Source organism: Aspergillus puulaauensis, chromosome 5 (genome assembly GCF_016861865.1).
Source record: "Aspergillus puulaauensis MK2 DNA, chromosome 5, nearly complete sequence".
NCBI lineage: Eukaryota > Fungi > Ascomycota > Eurotiomycetes > Eurotiales > Aspergillaceae > Aspergillus > Aspergillus puulaauensis.
In genome coordinates, this window is record NC_054861.1 from 2527154 (window position 1) to 2554528 (window position 27375).

The 27375-nt window shown below is 50.4% G+C and overlaps 11 protein-coding genes across 11 annotated transcripts; 4 read left to right on the plus strand and 7 right to left on the minus strand.

The window, feature by feature from the left end:
- Window positions 1-49: 49 nt before the first annotated feature.
- On the minus strand, window positions 50-919 carry APUU_50967A (uncharacterized protein; the record flags this gene model as incomplete). The annotated part of the gene is made up of 1 exon (XM_041706023.1): window positions 50-919. One exon carries the CDS (start codon window positions 917-919, stop codon window positions 50-52), a length of 870 nt encoding a protein of 289 aa, XP_041558450.1.
- A 367-nt stretch (window positions 920-1286) lies between these two features.
- APUU_50968S (uncharacterized protein) lies at window positions 1287-1823 on the plus strand (the record flags this gene model as incomplete). Its single annotated transcript, XM_041706024.1, has 1 exon — window positions 1287-1823. The coding sequence occupies one exon, from the start codon at window positions 1287-1289 to the stop codon at window positions 1821-1823; it is 537 nt and encodes a 178-aa protein (XP_041558451.1).
- Window positions 1824-2043: 220 nt separating this feature from the next.
- SDA1 (SDA1 family protein) lies at window positions 2044-4449 on the minus strand (the record flags this gene model as incomplete). The annotated part of the gene is made up of 3 exons (XM_041706025.1): window positions 2044-4204; window positions 4288-4323; window positions 4403-4449. 3 exons carry the CDS (start codon window positions 4447-4449, stop codon window positions 2044-2046), a joined length of 2244 nt encoding a protein of 747 aa, XP_041558452.1.
- A 541-nt stretch (window positions 4450-4990) lies between these two features.
- RPS5 (40S ribosomal uS7 domain-containing protein) lies at window positions 4991-6100 on the minus strand (the record flags this gene model as incomplete). Its single annotated transcript, XM_041706026.1, has 4 exons — window positions 4991-5308; window positions 5385-5568; window positions 5767-6002; window positions 6089-6100. 4 exons carry the CDS (start codon window positions 6098-6100, stop codon window positions 4991-4993), a joined length of 750 nt encoding a protein of 249 aa, XP_041558453.1.
- Window positions 6101-7036: 936 nt separating this feature from the next.
- On the plus strand, window positions 7037-12986 carry APUU_50971S (putative AMP binding domain protein; the record flags this gene model as incomplete). Its single annotated transcript, XM_041706027.1, has 6 exons — window positions 7037-7096; window positions 7171-7193; window positions 7337-11070; window positions 11121-11330; window positions 11385-11988; window positions 12053-12986. The coding sequence occupies 6 exons, from the start codon at window positions 7037-7039 to the stop codon at window positions 12984-12986; spliced, it is 5565 nt and encodes a 1854-aa protein (XP_041558454.1).
- Window positions 12987-14165: 1179 nt separating this feature from the next.
- On the plus strand, window positions 14166-14794 carry APUU_50972S (uncharacterized protein; the record flags this gene model as incomplete). Its single annotated transcript, XM_041706028.1, has 2 exons — window positions 14166-14456; window positions 14768-14794. 2 exons carry the CDS (start codon window positions 14166-14168, stop codon window positions 14792-14794), a joined length of 318 nt encoding a protein of 105 aa, XP_041558455.1.
- A 4-nt stretch (window positions 14795-14798) lies between these two features.
- Window positions 14799-16939, minus strand: APUU_50973A (2-isopropylmalate synthase; the record flags this gene model as incomplete). Its single annotated transcript, XM_041706030.1, has 4 exons — window positions 14799-15002; window positions 15057-16646; window positions 16694-16838; window positions 16932-16939. 4 exons carry the CDS (start codon window positions 16937-16939, stop codon window positions 14799-14801), a joined length of 1947 nt encoding a protein of 648 aa, XP_041558456.1.
- A 953-nt stretch (window positions 16940-17892) lies between these two features.
- On the minus strand, window positions 17893-19013 carry APUU_50974A (uncharacterized protein; the record flags this gene model as incomplete). The annotated part of the gene is made up of 2 exons (XM_041706031.1): window positions 17893-18870; window positions 18924-19013. 2 exons carry the CDS (start codon window positions 19011-19013, stop codon window positions 17893-17895), a joined length of 1068 nt encoding a protein of 355 aa, XP_041558457.1.
- Window positions 19014-20079: 1066 nt separating this feature from the next.
- drs1 (putative ATP-dependent RNA helicase DRS1) lies at window positions 20080-22593 on the minus strand (the record flags this gene model as incomplete). The annotated part of the gene is made up of 2 exons (XM_041706032.1): window positions 20080-20784; window positions 20839-22593. The coding sequence occupies 2 exons, from the start codon at window positions 22591-22593 to the stop codon at window positions 20080-20082; spliced, it is 2460 nt and encodes an 819-aa protein (XP_041558458.1).
- A 549-nt stretch (window positions 22594-23142) lies between these two features.
- On the minus strand, window positions 23143-25817 carry APUU_50976A (GNAT family N-acetyltransferase; the record flags this gene model as incomplete). The annotated part of the gene is made up of 3 exons (XM_041706033.1): window positions 23143-23206; window positions 23252-25076; window positions 25127-25817. The coding sequence occupies 3 exons, from the start codon at window positions 25815-25817 to the stop codon at window positions 23143-23145; spliced, it is 2580 nt and encodes an 859-aa protein (XP_041558459.1).
- Window positions 25818-26401: 584 nt separating this feature from the next.
- APUU_50977S (ADP-ribosylation factor-like protein 2) lies at window positions 26402-27236 on the plus strand (the record flags this gene model as incomplete). The annotated part of the gene is made up of 6 exons (XM_041706034.1): window positions 26402-26460; window positions 26512-26622; window positions 26673-26689; window positions 26747-26892; window positions 26960-27040; window positions 27105-27236. 6 exons carry the CDS (start codon window positions 26402-26404, stop codon window positions 27234-27236), a joined length of 546 nt encoding a protein of 181 aa, XP_041558460.1.
- Window positions 27237-27375: the final 139 nt, after the last annotated feature.

Consider the following 27375-nt stretch of genomic DNA (forward strand, 5'->3'; position numbering starts at 1 on the left):
GCCTTGTCGATTATGAGATGGTAGAATGTCAGGGCAGACCGGACGGTTTTCAGATTCCACCCATCTGAACCTCGACATCCATCTGAACCTCGACATCCATATCAACCTCTTCCCGCTTCCGCAAGAACGCCGGTTCTTCAAAATCATCAAGGTCCATTGGACTCTGAACCGCCTTGTAATTCTGCAGCCCAAATGCGCGCCGACGTTGGTGGTTGACTGTTGGTGAAAGGATCGTTCGACCGGTTGTGTGGGTTACTGGGTGTTGGCGCAATGGGTCATGCCATGTTTGCGGCATGCCCTCATCATCACCGGGATCAATCTGTTCGCTTTCGTCTTCGTAGGGGTCGAAGTCAAAGTCACCGTGGGTGCGCTTCCTCTGAGTGATATTCATTGTGGGTGTGGATAGTTCAGAATCAACGGAATCCTGACTGCTAGGAGGAAGCGAGAATGCATCATCCATTTCGTCTGTTGCGATTGTCCGGCTATGGTCGCGGAGAGCGTGTCCCGTTGGGTGAGGGAAGGGCTGAAGGACTTCGTCCGATTTGCTCATTCCGCAGAATGGAGCAAGTTCTGAACGGTTCGGAATGGTGGTGTGAGTGGTGGGGGTTGTATTTATTTTGTTGAGTGTGGCTTTATTATCCTCATAGGTGGTGTACTTTTCCTCTGTCTTTGCGAGATTCGTCTTGTAACCGTCGGCGATGGACTTGCGTACACGCATCCCGACCGAGAGAAGCGACGCTTGGACCTTGGCGGGGACGACTGGGTGGGGTGAGTGTGTTATGGCGGCATAGTGATTGTGGGATAAGTGAGAAGGCGAAGAGGGAGCAGTAGGGTCGATGGATGGGGTGAAGAACGTTGTGATGGGCGGTTGAAAGCGTCGTCGTTTGGACGAGAGATCGAGTGTGGCAGTGGAGGCCATGATTGACTAACAGTCTGGGGAATATACTCGGTCCAGCGAGGAGAATTCTTTGACAACAGAGTGCAGGCTGCAGAGTACGGAGTAATAAGCAAGGAATGCGGAGAGTGGAGAGTGTCAAGAGATGAAATGCACGATGAGGTGTGAGGGAGAGAAAGAGGGAGCGGAGGCTGGGGAGCCATGAAGTAATTTGCAGACGCGACATCGACGACGCGGAACGCGCCCGTCAAAAACCAATATGCCCATTTACGGAAAGGATCGACATGGCTGGCCATTCACACTGAGCATAATTATTCCAACCTTTCCCACCTTCACTTCTATATATATATATGTCCCTTGAGTATTCTCCGTACTCCGTGTACTTCCCACCATGGAGACCCCCCAAATATCATCCAACCTCTCCGCATCCCCAACAGCATTACCCAATTGCTGTCTAGCTTTGTCCACCCCCCTTCTCAACCACCTAGCTTCCATCCTGCCCAAAACTCCAGACTTCACCCTCTCAATCGGCAGCGGCTCTGGCCTCCTAGAAACCCTAATCACCCTTTGTTATCCCGATGTATCAGTTGAGGGCGTCGAGGTCAACTCCTCCGTGAATCTTTATATCGCAGAAGAGAACATGAACATCGTTAGTGGGACATGGGATTTGCTGTCTCGTGCTTCGCAGGCAAAGGCGTGGATGTTTGTCTACCCTCGCGAACCAAAATTGATAAACAAGTACATTGAGACCTACGGTGATTCATCTGGAAACGTTGAAGTGATTCTGTGGCTGGGTCCGCGGGCGGATTGGGCTGATTATGAGAGCTGTTTCCGAGATTCAACCTTTTTTGAGTTGGAACTCCCGGAGGATGTTGGGATGGCGCCGTATGAAATGCTGGTAGCTGCTCGGAGGGGGTCTGGCCCATGATGATTTTGGAATCAAATTAAAAACGCCTATAGAATTAAATAATACCAGCTCCACGAGCTTTGTGGTTTTATATCACTCCGATCCTGAACTACTACGGGGTTGTAACGAGTTTTTCGGTCTTCGTCGAATGCTAGTATATATTCGAATATAAGTAAAGGTATATGTTCTACCAAAGTGATTAAACGCCAGTACAACTTCATAGACTGTATAACTGATATCGTTATCCATTGTTTCCTCTCCTGCCACCACGCTTCGCCCGCTCCTGGTGAGCCTTCAAGACAGACCGTGTCTCTACCAAGCTTCTCTTGCCCTTGGACTTCGCTTTCCCCAATGTCATGAGGAAGTTCTTCTTGCGTGCCTTTTCCTTGTTGGTGGTACTCTTTCCCTGCTCCTCTTTTCGCTCCTTGCGCTTCGCGGTCACACTCTTATGCTCTGACCTATCTGTCTTTCCTTCCCTAGCGTGGGCGATACGTTCCTCGCGAGTCTTCTTTCCGGCAGACAGGGCAGCAAGACCCTCAATCTCCATTGCAGTGAGAGGGTCTTCCTTATGACGGCTCTCAGCAGCTGGCCCACGGCGCTTCGGCCCTGGAACAAGCGCATTGACCGCAGCTTCCTGGCGCAGCTCCTGTAGCTTGGCGAGATCTGCAGGTGTGAGGATACGGGTAGTTGCGAGACTCGACTTTTTCGAATCTGGCTTGCTTTCTGCTGCCTTGGGTTCGGCAGCGCTCTCCTTCTCGTCAGTTTGCTTTGCCTTCTTCGTCGGGCGAGAACCACCCTCATCGTCCGAATCACTGAGATCAATTTCGGCATCGCTTTCAACATTGACCCATCCGCCGGAGTCGTCGCTGTCTTCGTCGTCTTCGACGTTCCAGGCATCCCAGTTGTTCTCGTCTTCCTCTTCGTTATCTTCTTCGTCAGAAGCCAGACCCTTTTCAGCCCTCTTCCTCTTGCGTTCCTCCTCCTTCCATTGCTCCAGGAGTTCCAGACCCTCGATTCCACCGACATCCTGTGCAGCGAACCGCCTCTCCTTCTTATCACCGTGCTGTAGGCTTATAGACGCATCCTTACCGCGATCCCGTCTCTTGAGCATCTCGGGATTGATATCTCGGTATAGACTTAGTAGACCTCTAGCTCCCATAACGACACCCTTGTCTTTACTTTTCCGGTACATGACTAGATCCTGGAGTAAAGTCTCGTTCATAGCCAGCGGCTGTCTCGCGCAGATTTCTCTGATAGCGTTGAGACCTGCGGTGGCGACTTCGGAGGCCGACGCCTCGGAAACGAACTCGTTTGCGATTTTGAGAACTAGAGGCTCGAGATCATCGGGGGGCACCAGGTCGTGGGAAGCCTGAGCGAGAGATGCGAGGAATGAGGTGACGGAAGGTTGTCGAGGCGTGAGGTATTTCTGGAAGTAGGAGTAGAGATGCATGATGTGAAGTTTATGCAAGCCGACAAGACGAGTCACGAGCTGCAATACCATAAGCTTCTGGTCCAAATTCAGCTTCGACTTGGCACTCTGGAGGTGCCTTGAGAAGAGAGACTCTGCGAACCCTTGAGGGTCATGGAGGAGGTGCAAAGCGGAGAAATTCAAAGGGTGAGGCTGAGTCTTCTTGCGCTCTCGCTTTTGAACAGTCGCCTTTGCTCTCTCAATGGCGCGAGCCTTCTTCTTGGTCTTCTTGTTAATTCCGACTTGGTGCTTAACCCGTCCGACATCAACAGCTTCGTCGTCGCTACTCTCCTCTTCCATGTCCTCTCGCTCTTTGTCTCCACCGAGGAAGAAGCGGACTCCCCCGACAACCACCTTCTCATTTTCAGACAGCGAGGCCTCCTTCATGACTTCAACTGCTTTGGTATCTGTCCAGATCTGTCTCTTCCAGAGCTCGCGCGTAAGTTTGATAGCCCAAAGTCCCTTGGAGGAGGTGCGGTCAGAAGTCACAAGATTAAATAAAACAGTCTGCATAGTCCGATTGAGTTTGTGGTTCGTCGTCTTTGCATTCGAAGACCGGAGATCCATCAGAATTTTCTGGAAAATCAACTGGCGCAAAGTCTTGCTAGGTGTCGTGATAAGAATTGGGAACAGAGTCTGAAGTAATGTCGCAGAGTCCATCAATTCCTTTTTCCTTAGAAGCACGAGACTTCCTACAATTTTTTCGCGCAATTCCTGCTCCAAAACCTGGTGGTGCTGCGACAAGATGTCGATGAGCTGCGGGCCGAAATCTTTCGTTATATCGGGGTAGCAGTCGGCTACATGAGCGATAAAGTCAATAAGTTCGCGCAGCGAGATAATTCCCGTATCCGTGGCGGACGAGGGCGCTGCCATAAAAATTTCCCGGTGACTTTCATATTGGTAATGCTGGGCGCGGAAATCTTCGATATAAGACCTAGAAAAAAAGGATACAGTCAGGATTCGTTCGAGATTGGAACAAAAAAGTTTGTGATCGACTCGACTTGTGCGGTAACTCACTTTGGATCTTTTCTAATTTTGTTTTGTAAATTGGGCCTGTAAACGAGGGAAGATGTTCCTGTTAGCGATGAAAGAAAATCTCTGGTGGTTGTGCGGCTTCATGAGAAAGACCTACAAGTCAGCCTCGACCTTTTCCAAGGCTCCCAACTTCCTCTTCACCATATTTTTTGATTAAAGGGTATAATCCCTGAGAAATTAGGGAAGTGTGGTGGAGGAAAGTGGTGGGCGTGTTGGAGGTTGTTGCGCTAAGATGAAACTTTTTTTCTGCTTGGGACTGCGTTCCGTATCGATAAGCCGGCGCTGGCTCTCGAGGGTCTGGACATGTTCGAGCAGAACCTCATTCTACTACTCCGTAGAGGTTTATGGCATTTAATTTAATTTAAATATCCATACTAAACTTCTACTACTATTTTATCATTTGGCGAAAACCGTAGGTGGCTTGATGATTAGGCAGAAAATGGAATAAATTTTTCGTTTAATAGAGTATAGGCTTTGAAGCCCAGGTCTTCATGATCGCATCCAAACTACTGGAGAAGAAAGCTGTCCGATTCTCTCATGTCTTTGGATCTCACTCCCTTTCGTGACTGCAGGTATATGCAGTCGTGCAGATTTGTGCAAGTCGACTGAATTCCATAAACTCCCCGTCCACTCCAGCAAGTACGAAACAGGACCATAAACGGAGAATACGCCCAAAACCCCCACTTTACCTGTTGCTCTTGGCCACACGCTCAAGCTCGTCCTTCTTCTTGATGGCGTAGGAGTTGGAGCTACCCTTGGCGGCGTTGATAAGCTCCTCAGCAAGGCACTCAGCAATGCTCTTGATGTTGCGGAAAGAGGCCTCACGGGCACCGATGGTCAGGAGAGCAATGGACTGGTTGACACGGCGGAGAGGAGAGACATCGACGGCCTGACGACGGACGGTACCAGCGGAACCGATACGGGTGCTGTCTTCACGGGGACCGCAGTTGACAATGGCATCGACGGCGACCTGGAGGGGGTTCTGGTCGGTCATGATGTGGATCTGATTCAAGCAATGTCAGTCTTCTGAACCAAAAATTCCAATTCTCGCTTTATCGTTTCCTGGAAGGTACACATACGATCTCGAAAGCGTGGTCAACGATGCGGACAGCCATGAGCTTCTTTCCGTTGTTGCGGCCGTTCATCATGATGGAGTTGGTGAGACGCTCGATGATGGGGCACTGCGACTTGCGGAAGCGCTTGGCGGCATAGCGGCCAGCGGTGTGAGGGATGTAGACAGGGGAGCGGATCTGGATGTAGTCGCTATAGACAGATTGAAGGTCAGCGAGAGTTCACCCTCGATGTTGATAAAAATCCTCCTCTGGCGATGTCCCTTTGCGATTCAGTTGCCCACCCTTCACATTTCTTCAAACCCTTCCAACAACGCAACTGAACGCAATTCGACCGTATTTCGACCATTTGAAAGTGATTGTGCATCGCAAGGAGCAAGGGAACACCTACGTCAAGGAGATATCCCTGATCTCAACATCCTCGTAACTCCACTTGTTGAAGAGCTTCACGGTTCCCATCTCCGCGAGAGCTTCCTTGGGCAGGGAGTTGTAGACCCCGGCGGGGATTTCGACCTCGACTTCACCGTGTTCAGACATTTTGGCTCCGTTGCACCTGTTGTCGAGGGACGGATTCGTGAGGGGTGTCGGACGGTGTCGGTGGTTTGAATCGAGGTAGCGATCGGTCGGCTGAAATGTTAGTGACCAGGCAAAATGGAGGTGCGCTTCGCTTAGCACTGTGGGTGGGTTAGGGCAGGCCTTAGGGCGAATCATACATCTAAAGTCATGTGATATCCACCGCCGAAGGTCTGGGCAGGGCTAGTCCCATGAGGGTTAGATAGCTGTCCAGTCTGGAGGAATTCAAAGTCACAAAGTTTGGCTCGCCGTCTCCTCGGTTTGTCAGTGATTTCTATACTTGACTCTATTGTGTAGGGAGAATGGGCTCTCTTTGTCGTCAACGATAATGTTCCCCACGGTATGTTAACGCTTTACGCTACTGACAGTTCGGTCATTATTGAGTGGGTGACCCAGGCTACGGAGTACTAACTTAGTACTACGGAATTCGCATTACATTGTCAACATTGGTCTATAATACCAGAGCTAGTAGTGCAAATAATTTTATTTTTTTTGATACTGGCCGCTATTTTCCTGTGATAAAAATAGAAACTGGAACCATTCTCCATATAGCCTCTAAGTGTTCACAGCCTTTCAAAAATCTATACGGACTACGAGTAACCTCGACTCGAATGGTGGGCGTAAGGCTAAGAAGATGTATACTTCGGACACTGAATGGTTTTGTTATCTTTTATTCCTAGTACTATACAACCTGATATCTTTGACGAATTTTGAATTCATCTTTATTTCCATCAACTTTCGAGAACCTGAACCTCCTTTATGAGGCCCAATGTCTCACAACTTGTCTCGGAGGTGTGGCGGTGTTTTTCCGAGGCCGCTGTCATTGGCTCGTGCTCCGAGCCAGCGAGCCACCCCGGCAGGTGACGTTGTGGCTTTAGGCGCGGAGAAGAGACAAGTCGTGCGATTCATTCAACCGACTATCTCTTTCACGAATTCGCAAGCCTACGCAGATTGGGGGGAGTCTAGTTCTTCATCCCTGGCGCCTCGAAGAAGTCGCTCAACGACCCTGCGATGAGGGTACCGGATCCCCGCGTACACTCCTATTAGAACCACAGCCCCTCGTTTACGCCTGCGATACCCTCGTGAACATGGCGGACGAGCACCCCCATCTCCACTCCGCTCTGAGAGACTTGGACAAGGAATTTGAGGTATGCTTTTTGGTTATACCTAACAGATTCCGGTGTTCCGCTTTGGTGATTCCATTGCTAACAAAGGTTTCTAGGAGGGTGATCTTACAGAGAAGGGGTAAGCAATCTTGCGCGAGAAGATGGATACTGTGTATGAGTGGGTGACGCAGAGGTGCTCTATATCTCCTGCGGGACCCATCTAACATCATACACGTGCGAAGCAATATATTATGGGGAATCACTGAGCTAACTTCACCAAAGCTATCAGAAACGCCGAACGGTCCTCCTCTCGCAATTCCTTGGATCGAATGCTCTGGATTTCAGTGCGTATAGCGGCGCCGACTCTGCTCCATCGATGACCAGCTCCGTCAGATCGCCGCCAACCCTCCTTAGTATTCGGCCACCCACTGCCGATTCGTCGGGCCCCTCCCACTCCTTCGCTAGTGGACATGATGGTGCACAAAATAACGGGAGCTTCGGACACGAACCAAGCTTTAGCGGCGATGGTCTGGCACCGTTTGAAGCTGGCGGCGCGCCAGCGTCATCCCACCACGGTCGAATGCCCTCGGCTTCCTCATATGATTCCCTTTTCCTCCCGAAACCCCAGCCTCCCGTACAACAGGACTCCAGGACAGCAACTTTAATGAGTCAGAATTACGCTTTTAACCCGCCTGGCCCTAATGAGCATTTTGATGAACAGGCAGCCTACGAGACCGCAGCCTACGATATGGGGCGGCCGGGAGTGTCACGACAGTCAACTATGCTGGAATCACAACAAGGGTACTTCGACGACTTTGCTGGGCAGCAGCAGGAGGATTATAGAGACAGTTATGGCGGCGGATTTCACCGTTATTCTCAATCTGATGCATTCTCGCCGACCGCAAACATGGCACCGCCCCTGATTCCTGCCTCTGAACTTCCTCAAGGCGCTGCTGTCGATCACCTACTGCCGCTCGAGCCTCGTGATATTCCATTCGCCGTGCATGATCCGCATGACAAGAACACGCCAATGTCAAACTTTGACAATATCCCGACTGTTCTCAGACACCGCGCTCGAACCAATGGTAAGCAACCAGCTTACTGGGTCTTGGACCAGAAGGGCAAGGAAATCGCGTCTATAACATGGGAGAAGCTTGCAAGCCGTGCGGAGAAAGTAGCGCAGGTTATTCGTGATAAAAGTAACCTTTATCGCGGAGATCGGGTTGCACTCATTTACCGAGACTCTGAGATTATTGAGTTTGCAGTCGCGTTGCTTGGCTGTTTCATTGCTGGAGTTGTCGCCGTCCCTATTAATAGCCTCAACGACTATCAAAGTTTAAACCTTGTTCTTACTTCGACCCAAGCGCATCTTGCATTGACGACAGAGAATAACCTTAAGAGCTTCCAGAGAGACATTACCACTCAAAAGCTTAATTGGCCGAGAGGAGTGGAATGGTGGAAGACAAACGAGTTTGGCAGCTATCATCCGAAAAAGAAGGATGATACTCCTCCCCTTATCGTTCCGGATTTGGCCTACATCGAATTCGCCCGTGCCCCTACAGGCGACCTTCGCGGCGTTGTTATGAGCCACCGAACGATCATGCATCAAATGGCCTGTCTAAGTGCAATGTTTGCAACTGTACCTTCCTCTTCGAGGCAGCCCACACGTGGAGAAACGATTATCAGTTATCTCGATCCTAGACAGGGCATTGGTATGATCTTGGGTGTGCTTCTCACAGCGTACGGTGGTCATACAACTGTATGGCTAGAAGACCGTGCGGTTGAGACGCCTGGTCTTTACGCTCATCTGGTTACTAAATACAGGGCGACAGTCATGGCCGCAGACTACCCCGGGCTGAAGATAACTGCTTACAACTACCAACAAGATCCAATGGCTACGCGGCACTTCAAGAAGAATTCCGAACCCAATTTTGCTAGCGTCAAACTTTGTCTGATCGATACCCTTACCGTCGACCCCGAGTTTCACGAGATTCTTGCGGATAGATGGCTGAGGCCAATGAGAAATCCGAGAGCACGCGAGATTGTCTCGCCAATGCTGTGCTTACCCGAGCATGGCGGCATGGTGATCAGTGTACGAGATTGGCTCGGAGGTGAAGAGCGGATGGGCTGTCCTTTGACGCACGAAATGGACCCCATGGAGGACCATGAGCAAAAGAAAGAAGCAACAAATTCCAAGGCCGAGAAAAGCGGATTTGGTAGTAGTTTGCTAGGTGGCGGCTCATCTGCCCCAACCCAAGAGCAGCAGGGGACGACTGAACTTGGGGAAGCACTCCTGGATAAAGAAGCTTTGAAGAACAACGAGGTGGTGGTGTTAGCCATTGGCGACGATGCCAGGAAATTTGCAGGAACCATACCCAATGCTGTTCGTGTTGGGGCCTTCGGATATCCCATTCCTGATGCAACGTTATCTATTGTCGATCCGGAAACTAATTTATTGTGCACATCAAACGTTGTCGGTGAAATCTGGGTCGATTCGCCTTCTCTTTCCGGTGGATTTTGGGCGCTACCAAAGCACACAGAAGCTATCTTCCACGCACGTCCTTATAAATTTGAGGATTTTAACCCGACACCTATTCTGGTTGAACCGGAATTCCTTAGAACTGGTCTCCTCGGTTGCGTAATTGAAGGCAAGATTTTTGTGCTAGGGCTCTATGAAGACCGAATCCGACAAAAAGTGGAATGGGTTGAGGATGGGCAGCCGACTGCGGAACATCGCTACTTTTTCGTTCAACATTTGGTCGTTAGCACTTTGAAGAATATCCCCAAGATCCACGACTGCACGGCCTTTGACGTGTTTGTCAACGAAGAGCACCTTCCGATTGTCGTACTAGAGTCTTATGCGGCATCAACAGCGCCGACGACATCTGGAGGCCCACCGAGACAGTTGGACTCAGCTCTTCTCGAGTCTCTCTCGGAAAGATGTATGGAGGTTTTGTACCAGGAGCATCACCTGAGGGTCTACTGTGTCATGCTTACCGCGCCAAACACCCTTCCTAGGGTTATTAAGAACGGAAGGCAGGAAATTGGCAATATGCTCTGTCGTAAAGATTTTGACGCCGGGACTTTGCCATGTGTGCACGTCAAATTCGGTGTTGGACGATCAGTGATGAACCTTCCCATTGGCATTGATCCCGTTGGAGGAATTTGGTCGCCTATGGCGTTGGAAGCTAGGCAAGCCATGTTAGAGATGCCAGAGAAGCAATACTCTGGAGTGGATTACCGTGATGTCGTTATGGATGATCGTACCTCCACGCCTCTCAATAATTTCAACTCCATTGTCGACCTTCTCCAGTGGCGGGTATCCCGTCAATCAGAGGAACTAGCTTACTGTTCCGTCGATGGTCGGGGTAAGGAAGGAAAGGGTATTACCTGGAAGAAGTTTGATCTCAAAGTCGCGGCCGTGGCGATTTACTTGCGGAACAAAGTCAAACTCCGCCCTGGTGACCATGTTATTCTGATGTATACCCACTCGGAAGAATACGTTTACGCCGTTCATGCTTGCTTCTGCTTGGGCGTGGTTGTGATACCAATTGCGCCCATCGATCAGAACCGTCTCTCCGAGGACGCCCCTGCGTTCCTCCATGTCGTCGCCGATTTCCACGTTAAGGCAATCATTGTCAACAGCGATGTTGACCACGTGATGCGACAGAAGCTTGTTTCTCAGCATATCAAACAGTCTGCGCAGGTGCTCCGGATAGGCGTGCCCGCCATATACAATACCGCCAAGCCCTCGAAGCAATCTCATGGATGTAAGGATCTTGGACTTACGATGAAAGAGACGTGGCTACAGGGGAATCAGCCAGCTATGATTTGGTCGTACTGGACTCCGGACCAACGCAGAGTATCAATGTCTATCGGCCATGATACGATCCTTGGCATGTGCAAGGTGCAAAAGGAGACATGTCAGATGACCAGCTCTCGGCCAGTATTGGGTAGTGTGAGGAGTACTCTGGGTCTAGGGTTCCTTCATACCTGCTTGATGGGTATTTACGTTGGTAAGTGTCATGTGCTCGTTGCTCCTGTGATTGAAACTAACTTGATTTAGGAGCACCAACGTACCTGGTCTCGCCGGTTGATTTCGCGCAGAATCCGATGACGCTATTCCTTGCCCTCTCCCGATACAAGATCAAGGATACATACGCCACTAGCCAAATGCTGGATTATGCTATCAGCGCGATGCCGGGTAAAGGTTTCCGCCTTGAAGAACTCAAAAACCTAATGATTTCTGCGGAAGGTCGACCACGTGTTGATATCTGTAAGATAAACCCAAGGATTTTTATGTTGGCAACATTCTAACTATTTTTTGCAGACCAAAAAGTGCGCCTGCACTTTGCTGGAGCTAATTTGGACCGGACAGCGATCAACATAGTATATTCCCATGTTCTCAACCCGATGGTGGTCACCAGATCTTACATGTGTATCGAGCCCGTTGAAGTGTGGCTGGATCTCCGTGCCTTGCGTCGTGGGTTCATCCTTCCGGTCGACCCTGATACAGACCCAACGGCACTAGCCCTGCAGGATTCTGGTATGGTTCCTGTGAACACACAAATCGCAATTGTCAACCCAGAGACCTCCACTCTCTCGCAGGTGGGCGAATACGGAGAGATCTGGCTCCAGTCAGATGCTTGCGCCAAGTCGTTCTATGGTTCAAAGCAAGATTTCGACATAGAGCGCTTCGACGGCCGCATTGAAGATGGAGACCCTAATGTGTCTTTTGTGCGGACAGGTGACTTGGGCTTCCTCCACACTGTTACGAGACCAATTGGACCTGGTGGACAGCCGGTTGAAATGCAGGTACTTTTCGTACTTGGAGGGATTGGAGAGACCTTCGAGGTGAACGGATTGAATCACTTCCCTATGGATATCGAAAGCTCAGTAGAGAAGTGCCACCGCAACATTGTGACTGGAGGATGGTAAGTGATACTGAGCGCATTTACCAAGGCTCTTTTTGTTTTTTTTTCTAATTGACTTTTATAGTGCTGTGTTCCAAGCAGGCGGAATGATCGTCGTCGTGGTTGAAGTGACACGAAAGGCCTACCTAGCGTCTCTCGTCCCAGTCATTGTGAATGCTATCCTCAACGAGCATCAAGTCGTCGCCGATATAGTAGCATTTGTCTCATACGGAGATTTCCCTCGCTCTAGACTTGGTGAGAAACAGCGTGGTAAGGTGCTTGCTTCCTGGGTGACCAGGAAACTGCGAACAATTGCGCAGTTCAGCATCCGTGAGATAGAAGGAGGCAACTTTGGACCAGCTCCCCAGCATCGCGTCAGCAAGAGCTCCAAGGCCGGTAGCATTATGGGCCACAGCGCTCGACGGTCTACACTTATACCGGATGATCCTCCACCTCGCTCTCCAGCTTTGGCTACAGCTCCTCCGCTGTTTGAAAGCCCGGCTGAGCCGTCCTTAACAACGCTGGTCAACAGCACCGCGCCGACCATTCTCGAGGTGCCGCAAATCTCAGAGCCTCCCACAGTCGCACCACCTGCACCACCGGCGCAGGCGGAAATTCCTTACGATAGCAACGGAACCCCATACCTGCCGAATTTTGAGGCTCCTCAAGCTCCCCCTCAGGGCGAAGTTCCTCAAATCCAAACTCCTCAAGGTCAGGGACAGGGACATAGGAGAGACTTCAGTTTTGACTTTGGGGACTTTGGACAGTCGACCACTGCTCCCTCGCAGCAGCCTGTACCTGCTGCAACGGAGACTCTTTCCTACCGTCCCGGTACGGGGCATCAGCAGCCTCCAAACAGCAGCGGAACCGCGGGCGTTGAATTCCCACAGCGAAGTGATTCATACCAAGCTAGACCCAGCGGCCCATCAGATGATACTGCGGATTGGCAACAGGAAGCGCTGATCTACCAGTCTGCCTTTGACACAGACGGACAGGGAGGCCGCAAAGGCTTCCTCTAATTTACTTGACTGAAGATATGAGTTGGGTATCTTTGACTACATCTCGTTGTTTCTGCCCCGTTCCCATTCCCGTTCTAGCTCCCCGATTGCATAGCCTTGACGAACGCCATCACATATTTTTACTTTACTCTACTTACGCTCTCGTACATTAGCCCAACTTTCTTGAACTCAAAAATGATTACTCCACATTGCTATTCCCTATTCCCCCTGTCTGTACATACATACCCATCGAAAAACATCTTTATATACATACATACGTAATTAACTATCTTTGACCGACGTAGCGGGTCTTGTCAATGTAGTAGCGGTCTCCATGCACAACCTCCTCGGGGATTGCCTAACTCCCGTCCATATCCAGATACTCAGTCCCCAACAGCGCTGCCAGCGGACCATGTTCGACAAAGTCATCCGGCGGCCTACTTGTCGCCTTGGAATTGGGGTCGGTGGCTCAGGGACGGAAATCCTTCAAGAATTACTACTCTTCTGCACTATGTGGAAATGTTAGCGCTCGGTCATAAAAACATCAATTTGCATTTAGCCGTCCTTCTATATTGCTTATACGCCACACAAGGAAAAGAGGCTATGTCAAGAGCTCCAGTGGATAACCCGAAATATCAAGAGCATTAACCAGGCATGCTACAAATATAAAGAGAGCTCCCAATCAGGAAACCAGGGCTCCGGGTTGCAACTCGACCCGCCTTAACCCGTGCGGCTTCTTTCCATTATAGGAAGGTCTTGGCACGGATTGCTCTGTTAACCCGCCTTAACCCGCCCCAACCCATTCAACCCACGAGACAGAGATCAAAGAGAACAGAATACTAAAAACAAGACCCCAAGACCTGCTGTCTCACCGCGCAGTCAAATCAGCTCTAAAGCCCTACCAAGCTCTGGCGGTCTGCAGGTAAGATGATATCACATCCGCCGCCTGTCTCCAATAGTTCGCCGCCTGTCTAGGCAATACGAGAAACATGGCGTTGTCTCCATGACCTGTTCGACAACGAATACGGGTGCCACTTTCCTTCGAGCCATGGACGGCTGCCTTGGTCGTGACTATATAAACAGTCTAGCAGAGCTTCAACCAGCCTACTAATTACCCAATTTAAGCGAAGAATCTATTTCCTCAAGTCAAGTCAAGTCAAGTCAATCATTTCATTCTGAGTATATCATATATCAACAAATATGCACCTCACCACCATAACAGCAGCATTATCCCTCCTCGCCCTTACAGCTGCCGAGAGTATCTGCTCCCCCGGCTCGGTCGGCGTCGGTATCGCACCGAGCACTGCAACGGATACATACTCCATCATCGCTGACAGCAACTGCGGGGTTGTCGACACCCGCCTCGGACACGGCGAGCTCTGTGGTGTGTACAACGCTGGGTCGGAGGTTACTTGTGTGGACCCGAACACCGTATCCGGAGTTACTGCTTCGGGGGCGAAGTATGGGAATTGTGTCCAGGTTAGTGATCAGGTTTGTCGTCAGCAGCCTGGGTACAGGATTCTGTGGTGTTGTGGGGTTTAGACTTGAATGAAGGTGGTAGTGGTTTGAGTTGAGAGGGATGGCTTATTCAACTGGTGTGCTTGTTAAGGTGGATATGGTTTGAAGAGTGGTAGAATGGTTATCAACTGCTTGAATGAATTGTCTACTTGTACGGAAGAGTAATGTATCTATCTGTCAATGTGGTATATTGTTCATGAATATACTTTTGTCTTACTCTGACTAACGCTACCCCAAACAAAAAAAAAAAAAGTAAAGAAAAAAAGAAGTAACCCAATAATTAGTCGTCGAAAACCGAAGCTATATACTAAGCTCTTACTGATTGGCTGCCTTTTGCGTTAGGGCTTCCAGGTCTACTGTGGGCTTGGCAGCCGGTGCGCCGTTGGTGGCATCGACCACCCTTGCTCCGGCATTGCTGGAACCAGTGAGGAGTTCCAGGGCTTGGAGGTCCTCGTTGGTAAGGGTGTTGGAGCGCATAGGGCGGAATGGAGCAGGGGATCCAGCCCCGCTGGTGAGGAACTGTACAGGTTGGTTAGTGGGGGGATCCATTATATGTATGGCTTGAGGACTTACGGAGCTGGCAGCGCTCAGGAGAGCAATCAAACTGGCCTGGACAACATCCTGGTGGATACCAACACCCCATACTTGCTGCTTGCTACCGGCAGCACTGCAGTGGATGTACGTGGCGGCCTTGACATCGCGACCCTTTCCGGTGGACTGGCCGATCGAGTGTTCCTTGTAGTCGACGACATCGAGATCGATGCCCAGGGTAGCCAGGGCGTTGGCGAGGGAGGACAGGGCACCGTTTCCAACGCCTGTGATGGCGTGCTGGAGGCCGTCGATCTCGACGATACCGGTGAAGCGACGCTTGAGGTTCTTTGTGTTGAGCGCCTTGCCGGGCTCCGGGGGCGCAGGGGACTGCGAACGATCCGTGGTGATGTTGTAGTCGACCAGGTTAAAGCGTGGGTTGGACTTGAGATGGTATGCGTCCTCGAAGAGGGAGACGATTTCGGTGGGCCGCAGCTCGCGGCTGACTTCTTCTGTGCGCTTCTGGACGATCTTGCTGAACTCGACCTGGAGTGCGCGCGGGAGATCCAGCTCCAGAGTGCGCAAGATGACCCAGGCGGTGCCTCCCTTGCCGCTTTGGGAGTTGACGCGGATGACGGCCTCGTAGGTTCGTCCGATATCCTGGGGGTCCAGAGGGAGGTAGGGGATTTGCCATTCGTTGTCGTCGGTTGCACCTCCGTCTTCGCGGATCTTGAAGCCCTTCTTGATGGCGTCCTGGTGGCTACCACTGAAGGCGCAGACGACCAGCTGACCACCGTAGGGCCATCGCTCGTTGACAGGGATTTTGTTGCTCTCTTCCACAACCTTGATGACGGCGTTGATATCTGAGAAGTCGACCTTGGGCGAAATACCTTGCGTGTAGAGGTTCAGGGCGAGAGTGACGAGATCAACGTTACCCGTTCGTTCTCCGTTACCAAACAGGGTACCCTCGACTCGCTGAGCGCCGGCCATTTGGGCCAGCTCGGCGGCAGCAATAGCGCAGCCACGATCGTTGTGGGGATGGACCGAGACCACGTACTTTTGGCGCTCCGTGACACTACGACAGAAGAACTCGATCTGATCGGCGAAAATATTGGGGGTGGCCATCTCGACTGTAGCGGGAAGGTTGAAGATGATAGGGACTTCCTCAGTAGGCTCCCAGGCGGCCTTGACGGCCTCGCAAACCTCCGCAGCGAATTCCGGCTCGGTATCGGAGAAGGTCTCGGGGGAGAACTCAAACTGCCATTCAGTGCCTGCCATCGAGGGGTCGTCTTTCGTGATGGAGCGTGCGAATTTCGTGCAGCGGACGGCCATTTCCAAACTCTTTTGCTTGTCCATGTTGAACACAATCCGTCGGAAGCACGGACTCGTTGCGAGGTAGATGTGTAGAATTGCCTTCTTCGCGCCCCTGAGGGACTCTACTGTGCGGCGGATCAGGTCCTCACGGCAGGGTGAGAGAACTTGGAGCCAGACATCGTCGGGAGTCAAGCCGGGTGTCTCGACGAGGCTCCGGGTGAAGTCGAAATCGGTTTGGGAGGCGGAAGGGAAGGAGACCTCGATTTCCTTGTAGCCGATCTCGACAAGCATCTTGAAGAAGCGAAGTTTTTGTTCGCCATCCTGAATGCGCATTAGCCGGGCATCTACAGTGATAACGATGTCCATACCATAGGGTCCGGCAGACTCTGGTTGCCATCTCGCAGGTCGGTGGCCAGCCACCGCGGCGGCTTGTCGATAATCTTATCGGGCCATTGGCGATTGGGGAGGTTCAGAGGCTTAAACGGCCTGTACTTCTTGGAGGGATCTTTGAGCCTGTTCGGGTTTAGTTAATTTTGAGGTCTCGAATAAAACCGCAGATAGACGACGCATTCCGGGGTGACAGGGGTAAGACAGGAACTGGCATACATAGGCATGATGGATGAGGGTGAACCCAGTAGGTGGGGTGACCGCGGGGGAGAATAAGAGGATTCTGTCTGTGCAGAAGAGTTGAAGGAAAAAAAGCAAGAAGTCAAAGGGCGAGATGACAGCAAATTAAAGCCAGCAATTGAGACTGGATTTCAAAAAGACGTGAGTCACTCGTCAATTGTCGAAACATTTGATTTTTTTCAGTTCTGCCGATGGCGGGGGATGGATTCTGGATGCATGATTTCATTTGCGGGGCGACTTTTCCTCTGCTTCCAAATTGTATCTGTACCTTACCACGCGGTTTTTAATACTGGAGAAAACGATTCAATTGGCCTCGACATTTTCAGGCTTTACAGAAAATAATACCACATTATACGAGCCCTACACTTGTACCTGGTCGCCATCCCTGCGTCCTTCGCCATGCCTCTGGACTGAGTCACTCATATCGGGAGGCCGATCCCGGAGCCAAGAGCGCGCTTTGGACCACATGATCCCCGAGAATAACCGACCGAAACCGGGCCTCCATCTCGGTTCATATAGTTAGTTACTGATCGCCAGATCAATCAATCCCAACTACACGCGTGGCTTGCATTTGAGAGCTTCAATTTCCGTGTCATTGATTGGAACCCAATGAATTGACTTCCAAGGGAGCAATGTCGAGGTGCGAAACTGGAAGGAGGCAATGGCAGTGTGGTCGGAGGTAAGCTTACTCTAGCCCAGCAAGCCAACCATATCTAATAGACCTGCAGAATACCTTAAATAACCTTCAAGCCTGGAAAGCCACGCAGAAAGTTTACTTTAAAAAAGTAAGCTGTAGCCCTACTCCAGCCCTAACTATCGCTGACCCAAGCCCATCTCAAGCTACCTTGCGCTTCATATGCACGAAATAGTCATGCAAAGTATTGACCATCTCAGACAGGCTATGGGCTCACTTGATAGATAGCGAGCTTCTTCAATCCTCCTACACAAGCGCAGTCATCCGCAACTCAACGCCCCCAAACCCAGTGACGCTCTCCCCATCAAACACCCCTTCAAACGTCGCAAACCCAATATATATCGCACCCCCCGCCCCATGCGCACCCTCAGCAGCAAACTCCTGGTCCCCAACAACACTCTTAATAACCAGCTCTCCCCTCCCTTCAATCCCTACCCTCCACTCCTGCGGGTATTGTAGCCCCGTCCGCGGCGACGTCCAAGTCGCATCCCCAGTACCCATCTCGAACAAATCCACCGGAACAAGCTGGTGCCAGTTCTGCCCGCGCGCACGGATATTACTGCTGCGCGATACGACCGGCGGGTCGTAGCTATCGACCAAAAGTGTCCAGAGGATCAAGTCGCTGTTGTCGAAGTAGAGGTTGAAGAACGTGGAGTTGCCGTTCCGGAGCTCTGCGGCGCCCCAGGCCCGGTCGTACCATGTCAGTGAGGCGGAGGGATTAATGTCGATCCTTTCGAGGGCAGCATTGCCTGAGCTACTGGTGAATATGCTTCCTGATGTCTTGCTTGCGGGGAACGCCCAGTTGTACATGGTGTCGTTTACATAGTTGTATGCGCCGATACCGCAGTAATAGAAAGCAGGGGATGTTGCGTGGACTGTTACATCGAAGTGGACATTATTGGTGTTGCTGCGGAGCTTCATGTCTAGATTATTTGGGGGAAGGCCGGAGAATTCATAGTCTTGAGTGGTGAAATTGAAGCGTTCGAGGTTTGAGTTTGAGAAGGAGGCTGGGCCGAAGTAGGCATTGCGTTGGAGCGTGGTGAGGTCAAGGAGGGAGGCTCCATATGCAGAGACGGACTGGGAGGCGAGCAGTCCCGAGACGAGAAAATATTGAGAGCCATCGGATGCTGTGAGGAAGGAGGAGGCCCAGAAACCGGATATGGCGGCTTCGGCGTAGGGCAACGCTTGGGAGGCAGAGACGTCGTAGATTACGGGAATTCGGGGCTGCGTCATGTCAGTCAGGGAAGAATTCCATCGGAGGAACAGGGTGATTATACGTCTACGATTGCTTGGGTGTCAATCGGGATGAAGTTGTAACCCAGAGATCGGGCGACACACAGAAGCAGGCACCAAAGTGTCAGATCCATTGTGAAGAGCAGCTACGGAAAAGACGGAGAGTTGGAGGCTAAATGACCGAAGCGTAGTAGAAAGAAGTAGCGGTATTTAAGCCATTTTAGGACACGGGGGAACAGTGGCCTCACTGCTTGCTTCTTCGTAAATCCGTCTATAGACAGAGTCAGCTTCAGACAGGAACCAGTCTGTTTGTCAGCGGGTGTCACCCTACCAAATAATCAGTGTCCAATAAGAGAGTTGCCGGAATACATGTCAGGTCAGATGCATCTTGCATGTTGTACACGGCTATTTTAGTACTAGTCCGGGAGACTTATCGCAAGCGGTATTCTAAATTATACTGCCAGGCCAATATAATTGCTTTAGATAAGGTTCCGGCAATCCGGATCTATCCTGCTACACCGAGAGCGAGTGGGGCCTGCTTACCTGACTGCTGAGATGCTATGGCGATACTTCGTCCGGTTCTTTTCTCTTTGGTACTCCGAAATACCGGGGTAATCAAAACTATAATTCTCGGGCCATAAATAGTATTGTGAGGGATTATAATGGGTATCAACACCTAGCCTACTTCAACTCACAAGATACGGAGTAGTCGGCGGAACTCTCTCCGTTGCCTAACCCTAACTCAGATGATCACCAACAGAGCTCTCCTAGTCTATAAGCGCAACATCTCAGCAACATCTCAGGACTCTTAGTAATAGCCTCTGGGTGTCTTCTATACCATTATTTGATGAAATGCTCAAGAGCTCACAGTTTAAGATGCCTGGACGAACTCGGCCTTTTCTTCGCTCGTCCACCCTCGGCGCTTAATACTCAATTTCCCCCCCAGAAATGACGACATTCGGTTTCCCGATGATCTTTCCAATGTTACTAACAGGGATATATGCGTTTTGGAGAGCAGAGTTAATAGTGGTTAGAATAAATACCACCATGTCTTGATGGGTTGCTAGAAATTGATGTTGTTGGTTATAGTTAGTACTCGCGAACTAGCATTCATTCACACAAAGTAGAATGTCATTTAACAGAGAAACTGGTATATTTTGGGCTAGTTCTATGGTACGTGGTCGGAACCTATACAGTCAATTATTTCTTCCCCTTGCCTTTCCCTTTTCCTTTCCCCTTCCCAGACTTCTTATCCTTGCCGGCTTTCGGGTCCTCGCGCTGCGATTTGCTCTTTTTCCTTCCGAGTCCCTCTTCTTGTCGCATCCGCGCGTCATCCAACCGCTTCTTATCTTTGTTGCTAAGCTTCACCTTATCCTTCTTCGCCGGTCCATTCAGCTCTGTTGCGCCATTCTTCTTCGCAACTCGCTTCTCTTGCTCCGTCTCAAACCACGTCCGCTTAGGTCGCGACTTGATCTCAGTCTCGTGCTTGATCAGGTTCTCACCCTTGGTCACCTGCATCTCCGCCTGGGCCAGCTGCTTCTCTAGTTTCTCTTCCTCCAGCACCTCGTCGATCTCCTCTTCCATATCCGCTGCTTTCGCGGCCCAATCATCGGCAACAGCCGGTTCGACAACACGGCTGACGATCTTGGCGCCTTGTGTTTTTCCGACCCTGACTACCGCCTTGATGACCTTTCGGTCTGGCTCTGCAGCAATGGTGCATGCACGACCGGAACGGCCGGCACGGGCTGTTCGACCAACACGGTGGACGTAGATTTCATGGCTCTGTGGGGCTTCATAGTTGATGACTGTCTCGACACCCTTGATATCGAGACCACGAGAGGCCAGATCGGTGGCGAGGAGGAAATTCGCATTTCCGTCTCGGAAGCTCTCAACGCTTTTGATACGCTGTGAAGGAGTTAGTCAATGCTTACATTAGTAGACGTCAGCTAGTCGACATACCTGTTCTTGACTCATGCTACCATGAAGCTCCGCAGCCTTGAGCCCCAGCAATCCGAACACAATTCGCACCCGATGAGCCTCTTTCTTCTGTCTGAAGAAAACGATCACACGGCCGGTGTAGACCTGCTTACACAGGTGGACGAGGTAGCCTAGGCGCTTGTCTTCGCGCCCTGGTCGTAAACGCACGAATTCTTGGACAAGTGTCAAGGCGGTATTTTTCTTCGAGTCAACCATCAATCGGACAGGGCGGTTCAAGCCGACGCGAATCAGTTTGTCGACCGTGTCGGTCATTGTGGCGGAGAAGAGCATTGTCTGGCGGGACTTGGGGATTGTAGTCAGGATCTCGTTCAGCTCGTCTGCGAAACCGTCTTCGAGCATACGATCGGCTTCATCAAGAACCAGGATTTCTAGAGTGTCGACAGTGAAGCTTGCTGAGTTGCGCATGTGGTCGATGAAACGACCGGGTGTGGCGATGATGACGTCCGGGCGCTTCTTGAGGATGTTCTCTTGTTCGCGGAGACTGAAACCTCCGACAAGTTGACAGAATGTGATGTCGGTGTATGTAGCGAGTTTTGTAGCGACGTTGTAACATTGCACAGCCAGTTCACGAGTAGGCATGAGAATGGCAACGCGGCTAGTAGGGACCTTTCGGGGTCGGAAGAGAAGACGCTCGAGAATGGGGACAACGAAGGCAGCCGTCTTTCCTGAACCGGTCACGGCACTACCGACAATATCTTTGCCTAGCAAGGCGACGGGGATCGCCTTCTGTTGGATGGGTGTGGGGTTCGTAAAGTTGACGGCTGCTAGTCCACGAAGAATAGGTCGGGAGAGGTTGAATTCCTGGAAAGATCTCTTGACTCCATCCTCTTTTGAGGTTTCGTTCGTCTTCTCTTCTGGTGCGAAGAAAGCCTTGCGTTTTTCCTCTTCCTCAGCGTCAACGTCGCTTTCGGCGTCCGACTCACCACCCGACATGTCGTCCGGATGGTTTACTGGTGTGGCAACAGAGTCATTGTCAGATGCAGCATCGTCGTCGTCGTCATGGTCACCGCTCCCTTCTCCATCATCATCCTCACTCTCTTCATCGGAGCCTTCATTCCCCTCCGCTTCCGACTCCTCTGCCCCATCAGCACCCATACCAAACCCGTCTGTAGCGAGCAGTTCATCATCTTCGAAGTCAACAGACATAGCTCCATCCTCCTCGTCCTCTTCTTCCTGCTCGTCTTCGCTCTCCTCCTGCTTCTTCCCCTTTTTCTTCTCCTTTTCGGCCTTCTTCTCTCTCTTCTCCCTCCTCCTTGAGATAATATCATCAATGTCAACCGCCTTCTTATCCCCCTTCTTCTCACTATCATCTCCGTTCGCACCCCACCCGTCGAATCCCTCCACAACCTCATTTGTCACACCGCCGACATCAAACTCGAATTCGGAATCCAGAGCGCCGTCGTCCTCGTCAGCACCTCTCTCTTCCTCCTCTTCCTCATCCTCATCTCCAGACTTATCCTCTTGCACCACTGGCTTTTGTGAACCCTTCTTCCCTTTCTGTTGCTGTTCTTGCTGCTGCTTCTTCACCTTCTTATTCGTGCTTTTAGAAGCCGCACTCTCAGCACCCTCTCTCTTGCGCTTTTTCGACGACGACAAGGCTCCGTCATCCTTCTCTTCAGCATCAATGCCATCAAACCGATCATTCTCGTCGTCCGATAACGTCAAAACGAAATCGTCGTCTTTCGCGGCCGCCCGCTTTTTCGTGATGGGCGCCATTTCTATGGGAGGGCCGGTGTCGGTGGTCTCGTAGGGATAAGATTCCGTGCACCTGTAATTGAGGTAAGGTGATAATTTCAGGCTTCAAGAAAGCCTTTTTTATCCTCGTACCACCTGGTTTGGGTCCTGTGTACTGCGGCAGAAAAATATCCTATTTGGAAAAAAAAAGTTTCAAGTTCAGGCGGTATAGGAGGAAATCTGGGCAGAAAACGGCCGCCTTTTAGGTGGGTCCATCCCGTCGGTGCGGAAGGTTTGATTTGATACAACAAGTTCCATCCACCATTTGGACACTACACTTCTGTCAACATGTCGACGGAGTATATCCTAAGTAGAGGGGAGAAAATAACGCGTTGATTCTGAAGTTAAAGTACAAATATTCTGCGGAAGGTTTATTCAATATCCTTCTCTGCGGCTTTGCTGCGTTAATACGCTCCACCGATTTCCGTCCGCTTTCCAAATCTCACTTCCACCGTTGGTACACTTCTGAAATCACTTGAATACCCCATTTCGGAACTGGAAGCTGATTATCTGGCGTTTGTTTTTGAGTCACTATGGGTCCAATCTTATTGCGTTAAGTTCCCCGATAGTGCGTACGAGGTAGGCAACATTAACCCTGGCCAGGTTAGGGATTTCCGGAATGATAGGCTGGGGAACTCACAAATAGCCATTCTTGACTCGGATACCCCGGAGCAAACCCTGCTCTTCAAACCCAGCATATTCCTTGAGCCATCTTTTCACATTATTGTGATCGGTGATTTCTCTCTTGTCCACGTAGCAAAGAGTGAAAACTAACCGAGCCAATTTGCGTCTGCCACCGCCATAGTAACCGGAACGATCCTCACGCTTCGCCTCAAAACGGTACCCAGGCTTCGGCACGTAAGTAGGATCACAAACTTCCAGCAGCTTGTCTAGAAGGCATCTACCAATTCCTAGTCTCTTGTGGCCATCCTTGACATACACCTCCAATTCTGCTGTAAATTGGTTTGCGAGGTGATGACGGTCAAACTCTCGTGCGAGTGCATATCCAAGAACCTTCTCGGTATCGGTGGATGCGCTACGGCGATCAATGGCGACGATAAAAGGCAGGTTGGCGTTGCGGGTATCTTCAGCGCGTTGGCGGACCTCGTCCTCATCAAGATCCTCGGTATTCGGGCTATTAATCGAATAGGAACCATACCAGTTGTAGATCTCTCTAAGTTGAGGAATGTCTTTGGGTTCAACAGGTCGAAGGTAAATATTTACCACCGGACTGGTTGGAGTGCGCGGAGGCTGGAGTTGTTGAGCCTCAAATTGACGCTTGCGTTCCTCCTGCTTCCGGTCCTCCTGTTCCTCGTGTGCTTTTTTGTTCTGCAAGATAACATTACAGCAATATCCGGCGGCAGATTCGTGCGCATGACTCCATGATTCACTATCATCGGGATCCAGATGAACCCTATGGTTGCGCATGTCTAACAGAAACATGGAGATTTGGCCATCAGCATGTGCCGTGCCGTTGAAGAAAGCTTGGTGGAAGATATCCACAGTACTTGCGCACTCGATGGTATCCTCTAGCCAGTTTTGGAACCGCTCATGGTAGGGTTTCGGATCATGAATAGCAGGCGGCTTGTACTCCCAATTTAGAATTACAGGGTCATTCCAACGTGTCTCAACTGCTTTTTCCCCTGTGATCAGATGGGTAGGCTGAGGCGCAAACTCGCGACGGGGGTTCTGGAGCTTAATTAGAATGTCTTTTTGCTTCGCGGTTGGCATGGGAGAAAGCATGATCTTTTCATCCATGTCATCTGGGACAATCGGATAGGCTTTGGTACTCTTTTTGTACAATTCCTGGCACAGCTTCAATCGAGATTCCATGTCGCGTTTGAGATCTTCTGGGTCCGCATCTTCTGGTGTTTCTGTGGAAAGCATTTGCGAATGTCCAGGAAAGTAACTAGAATCGGGTATGCCTTCCTGAGGAACCGTGCGGATATCCGTTATCGCTCTATACTCTTCCGAGTGAAGCTCCGTCCCAGGGCCATCCCTGCACCTAGAAAGCATTTCTGCGCGAGCCGAGGAATCATTAGTGCGTCTGTGGGCATTAACCACTATCTCCTTTCGCAGTCGCGCCAGCTCATTCGCCTCCTCCTCATGCTGATTAGTACGACGGTTTTCCTTCTGCGTGCTAGGTGTGGGTGTGGGTGTGGGCGTGGGCTGGTCAGTCCAGTTGTCGTTAGCGAGACTGACACCTTTGTGCAAGTTGCTGGTAGGTGTTACTGGAACCTCCGAGTTTTGTCTATCATTCGTGGCATGGGAGCCCTTTTGGTTTACGATCTCTCGAAGCGGCTCTGGATTGGGACGCCGAGCCCAGCAAGAGTTTTCGGCGCCATTAGACCTCCAGGTGCCTCGAGTTTGTGTGTTATTGGCCCTACGCCTGTCGCGATTGGGAATCACAACCTCATCTGATCCGTCGCTTTGTGTCATTTTCATGGCCGTATCCTGTGAATCTTCTACCATGTGTTAGCTTCTACTATACTTCTTCGAAAGATTGAAGGCATACCAGGTAAAGTGACAGTTCTCAAATTCGATGGTTTGCGCAGCGCCGAAGTCGAGGTCGAAGTCGAAGACTTGCGGATGCTCTCTGCAGGATGAGAAGAGCCGTGTGTCGTTGGAGGGAGGCGGGCTTGTGGAATTGGTTTTTGGGCCTTTGGTTGATTTTTATCACCTTTCTGAGCCCCAACGTTGCATGCTCTCAATGTGATTTCTTCACTTGTTAGAGGAATACAGGGAGGGGGGCCAGACTTCAGTGGAGTGCCGCGGGGATGAGGTGAAGAAGATGAGGAAGGAGCGCGAGTCTTGTTGGGGTGGTCCAGGTGATTGCTGAAGGGGGTTTGAGGGGGTTTATTTATCCCCGCGGCCGACCTCTCAATATTCCCAGTGGCGAGCTTCAGATTCTCGACACCTGCTTTCTTAGGCTGTGACAAACATGACTCTTTCTCAGGTGCGGGCATTCCGTTTGTCTCTGCATCTACCCGGGCTTCATCTGAGTTGTAGTGAGGGGGATTGTCTTGAAAGGCTTGGTTGATAACATTGGCAGTCTTAATGGCTTGGTTTTTTGGTGTAGACCTGTATCTCTGAGAAGAGTACTCGTTGGTGAAGAGGTGCTTTTTAGCAAACCTGATCTTGTCCCAGAGACCTGGGCTATCACAGCCCATATTATCTCCCATTGCTAATTCACCATAACCAACCATAATGACCTGAAGTGTTTTCTGTCAGTACCTAGCAGAAAGATAGAATCACTAAGTTAGCCATACCTTAATAGCTTCAGTGAAAAGTGTCTGATATATTTCGGTGGGAAGGAATGGAGAAGTAAAACTGCACCTTAGATATCAGAATACGGAGAGTAAAGAAAGAGAAATCCAAGAAGATTCAGTTCACTTAAAAGAATGCTAGGTCAGGCGGATACTAGCAGCAGAAAAAAGCTGTGAATGAAGGCAAGATATCTCCTCAAATAAGCTGCAGGAAATTGTTAGATATCTTCCTATTGTGTAGAGTGAAGTGAAATGGCGATCGAGATACCTATTTGAGTCAAACCTGGAGGCAACCTTACTACCAATCAAAAGGACAAAATTTGAGCACATTAGATAATACGATGGCCTGGCCTAGAATTGGCGAAAATCATCTAGGATTTGATTGCTTTAATTCTGTGTTGGTACACGGTGCTATTGGGGAGCTTGATCTCGTCCACCATTGCCATACCTAGAACAAATACGTTTACATCTACCCTCCGCAACCACCGCCAAGAACATATTTCAAGCCAGCATCCCCTGTCAAGATGCTGTCTATATTGAGAAAAGCAAGACTAAAGGATAAGGAGATGCGAATCCTGATGTTGTACGTCCACTCCTGCCTCGAAACCCTGACCAGTCGGCTTACAAGCAGCAGAGGTCTCGACAATGCCGGCAAGACGACCATCGTCAAACAGATTATGAACGAAGACGTCACAACAGTAAGCCCGACGCTGGGCTTCATAATAAAAACGATAGACTTTGACGGGTAAATTTTAATCATGATTTCATGCAAACCAAGAGCTAATTTTGTTGCAGGTACAGGTTAAATATCTGTAAGGACCGTGGCATTGGATGTGGTGGTGGTGCCCACCCGCTAACAATTCGCCCAGGGGACGTCGGAGGCCAGAAAACACTACGATCATACTGGAAAAACTACTTTGAAAAGACAGACACTCTAGTCTGGGTCGTGGATGCCACCGATCGATTACGAGTCGACGACTGTCGTGATGAACTGGCAGGACTTTTGCTTGAAGAGGTACGGATATGGCCGCCCGGAAAAGTTTTGTCCGCATCTGTGCACCAAGCTTACCACGACTGAGCAGCGTTTAATGGGCGCAAGCCTTTTGGTTTTTCTCAATAAAACTGATGTAGGGGGGTGTATGACTCAGGACGAAGTTAGGCAGGTAAGTCGATGTTTTTTATCTGTCTGTTTTGTGATTGTTTTTCCTTTCCTAACCTGTGTTACAGAACCTCCGCCTAGATTCGATCAAGACTCATAAATGGACCATACTGCCTTGCAGCGGCATGACGGGAGCGAATCTGCGCGAGGGTCTCAACTGGGTTGTGCAAGATGCTAAGGATAGGTTATTCCTCTACTGATAATGGTTCTTTATCGCGATTTCCGGATTTCTCTCTTTCGTAGTGGGGGGATTTACTTGTATGAAACATATATAATGAAGCTATGACCATTGGCGGAAGGAAAAACAAGAAATATTGGATTTCCGTCAAGCGTGAAGAC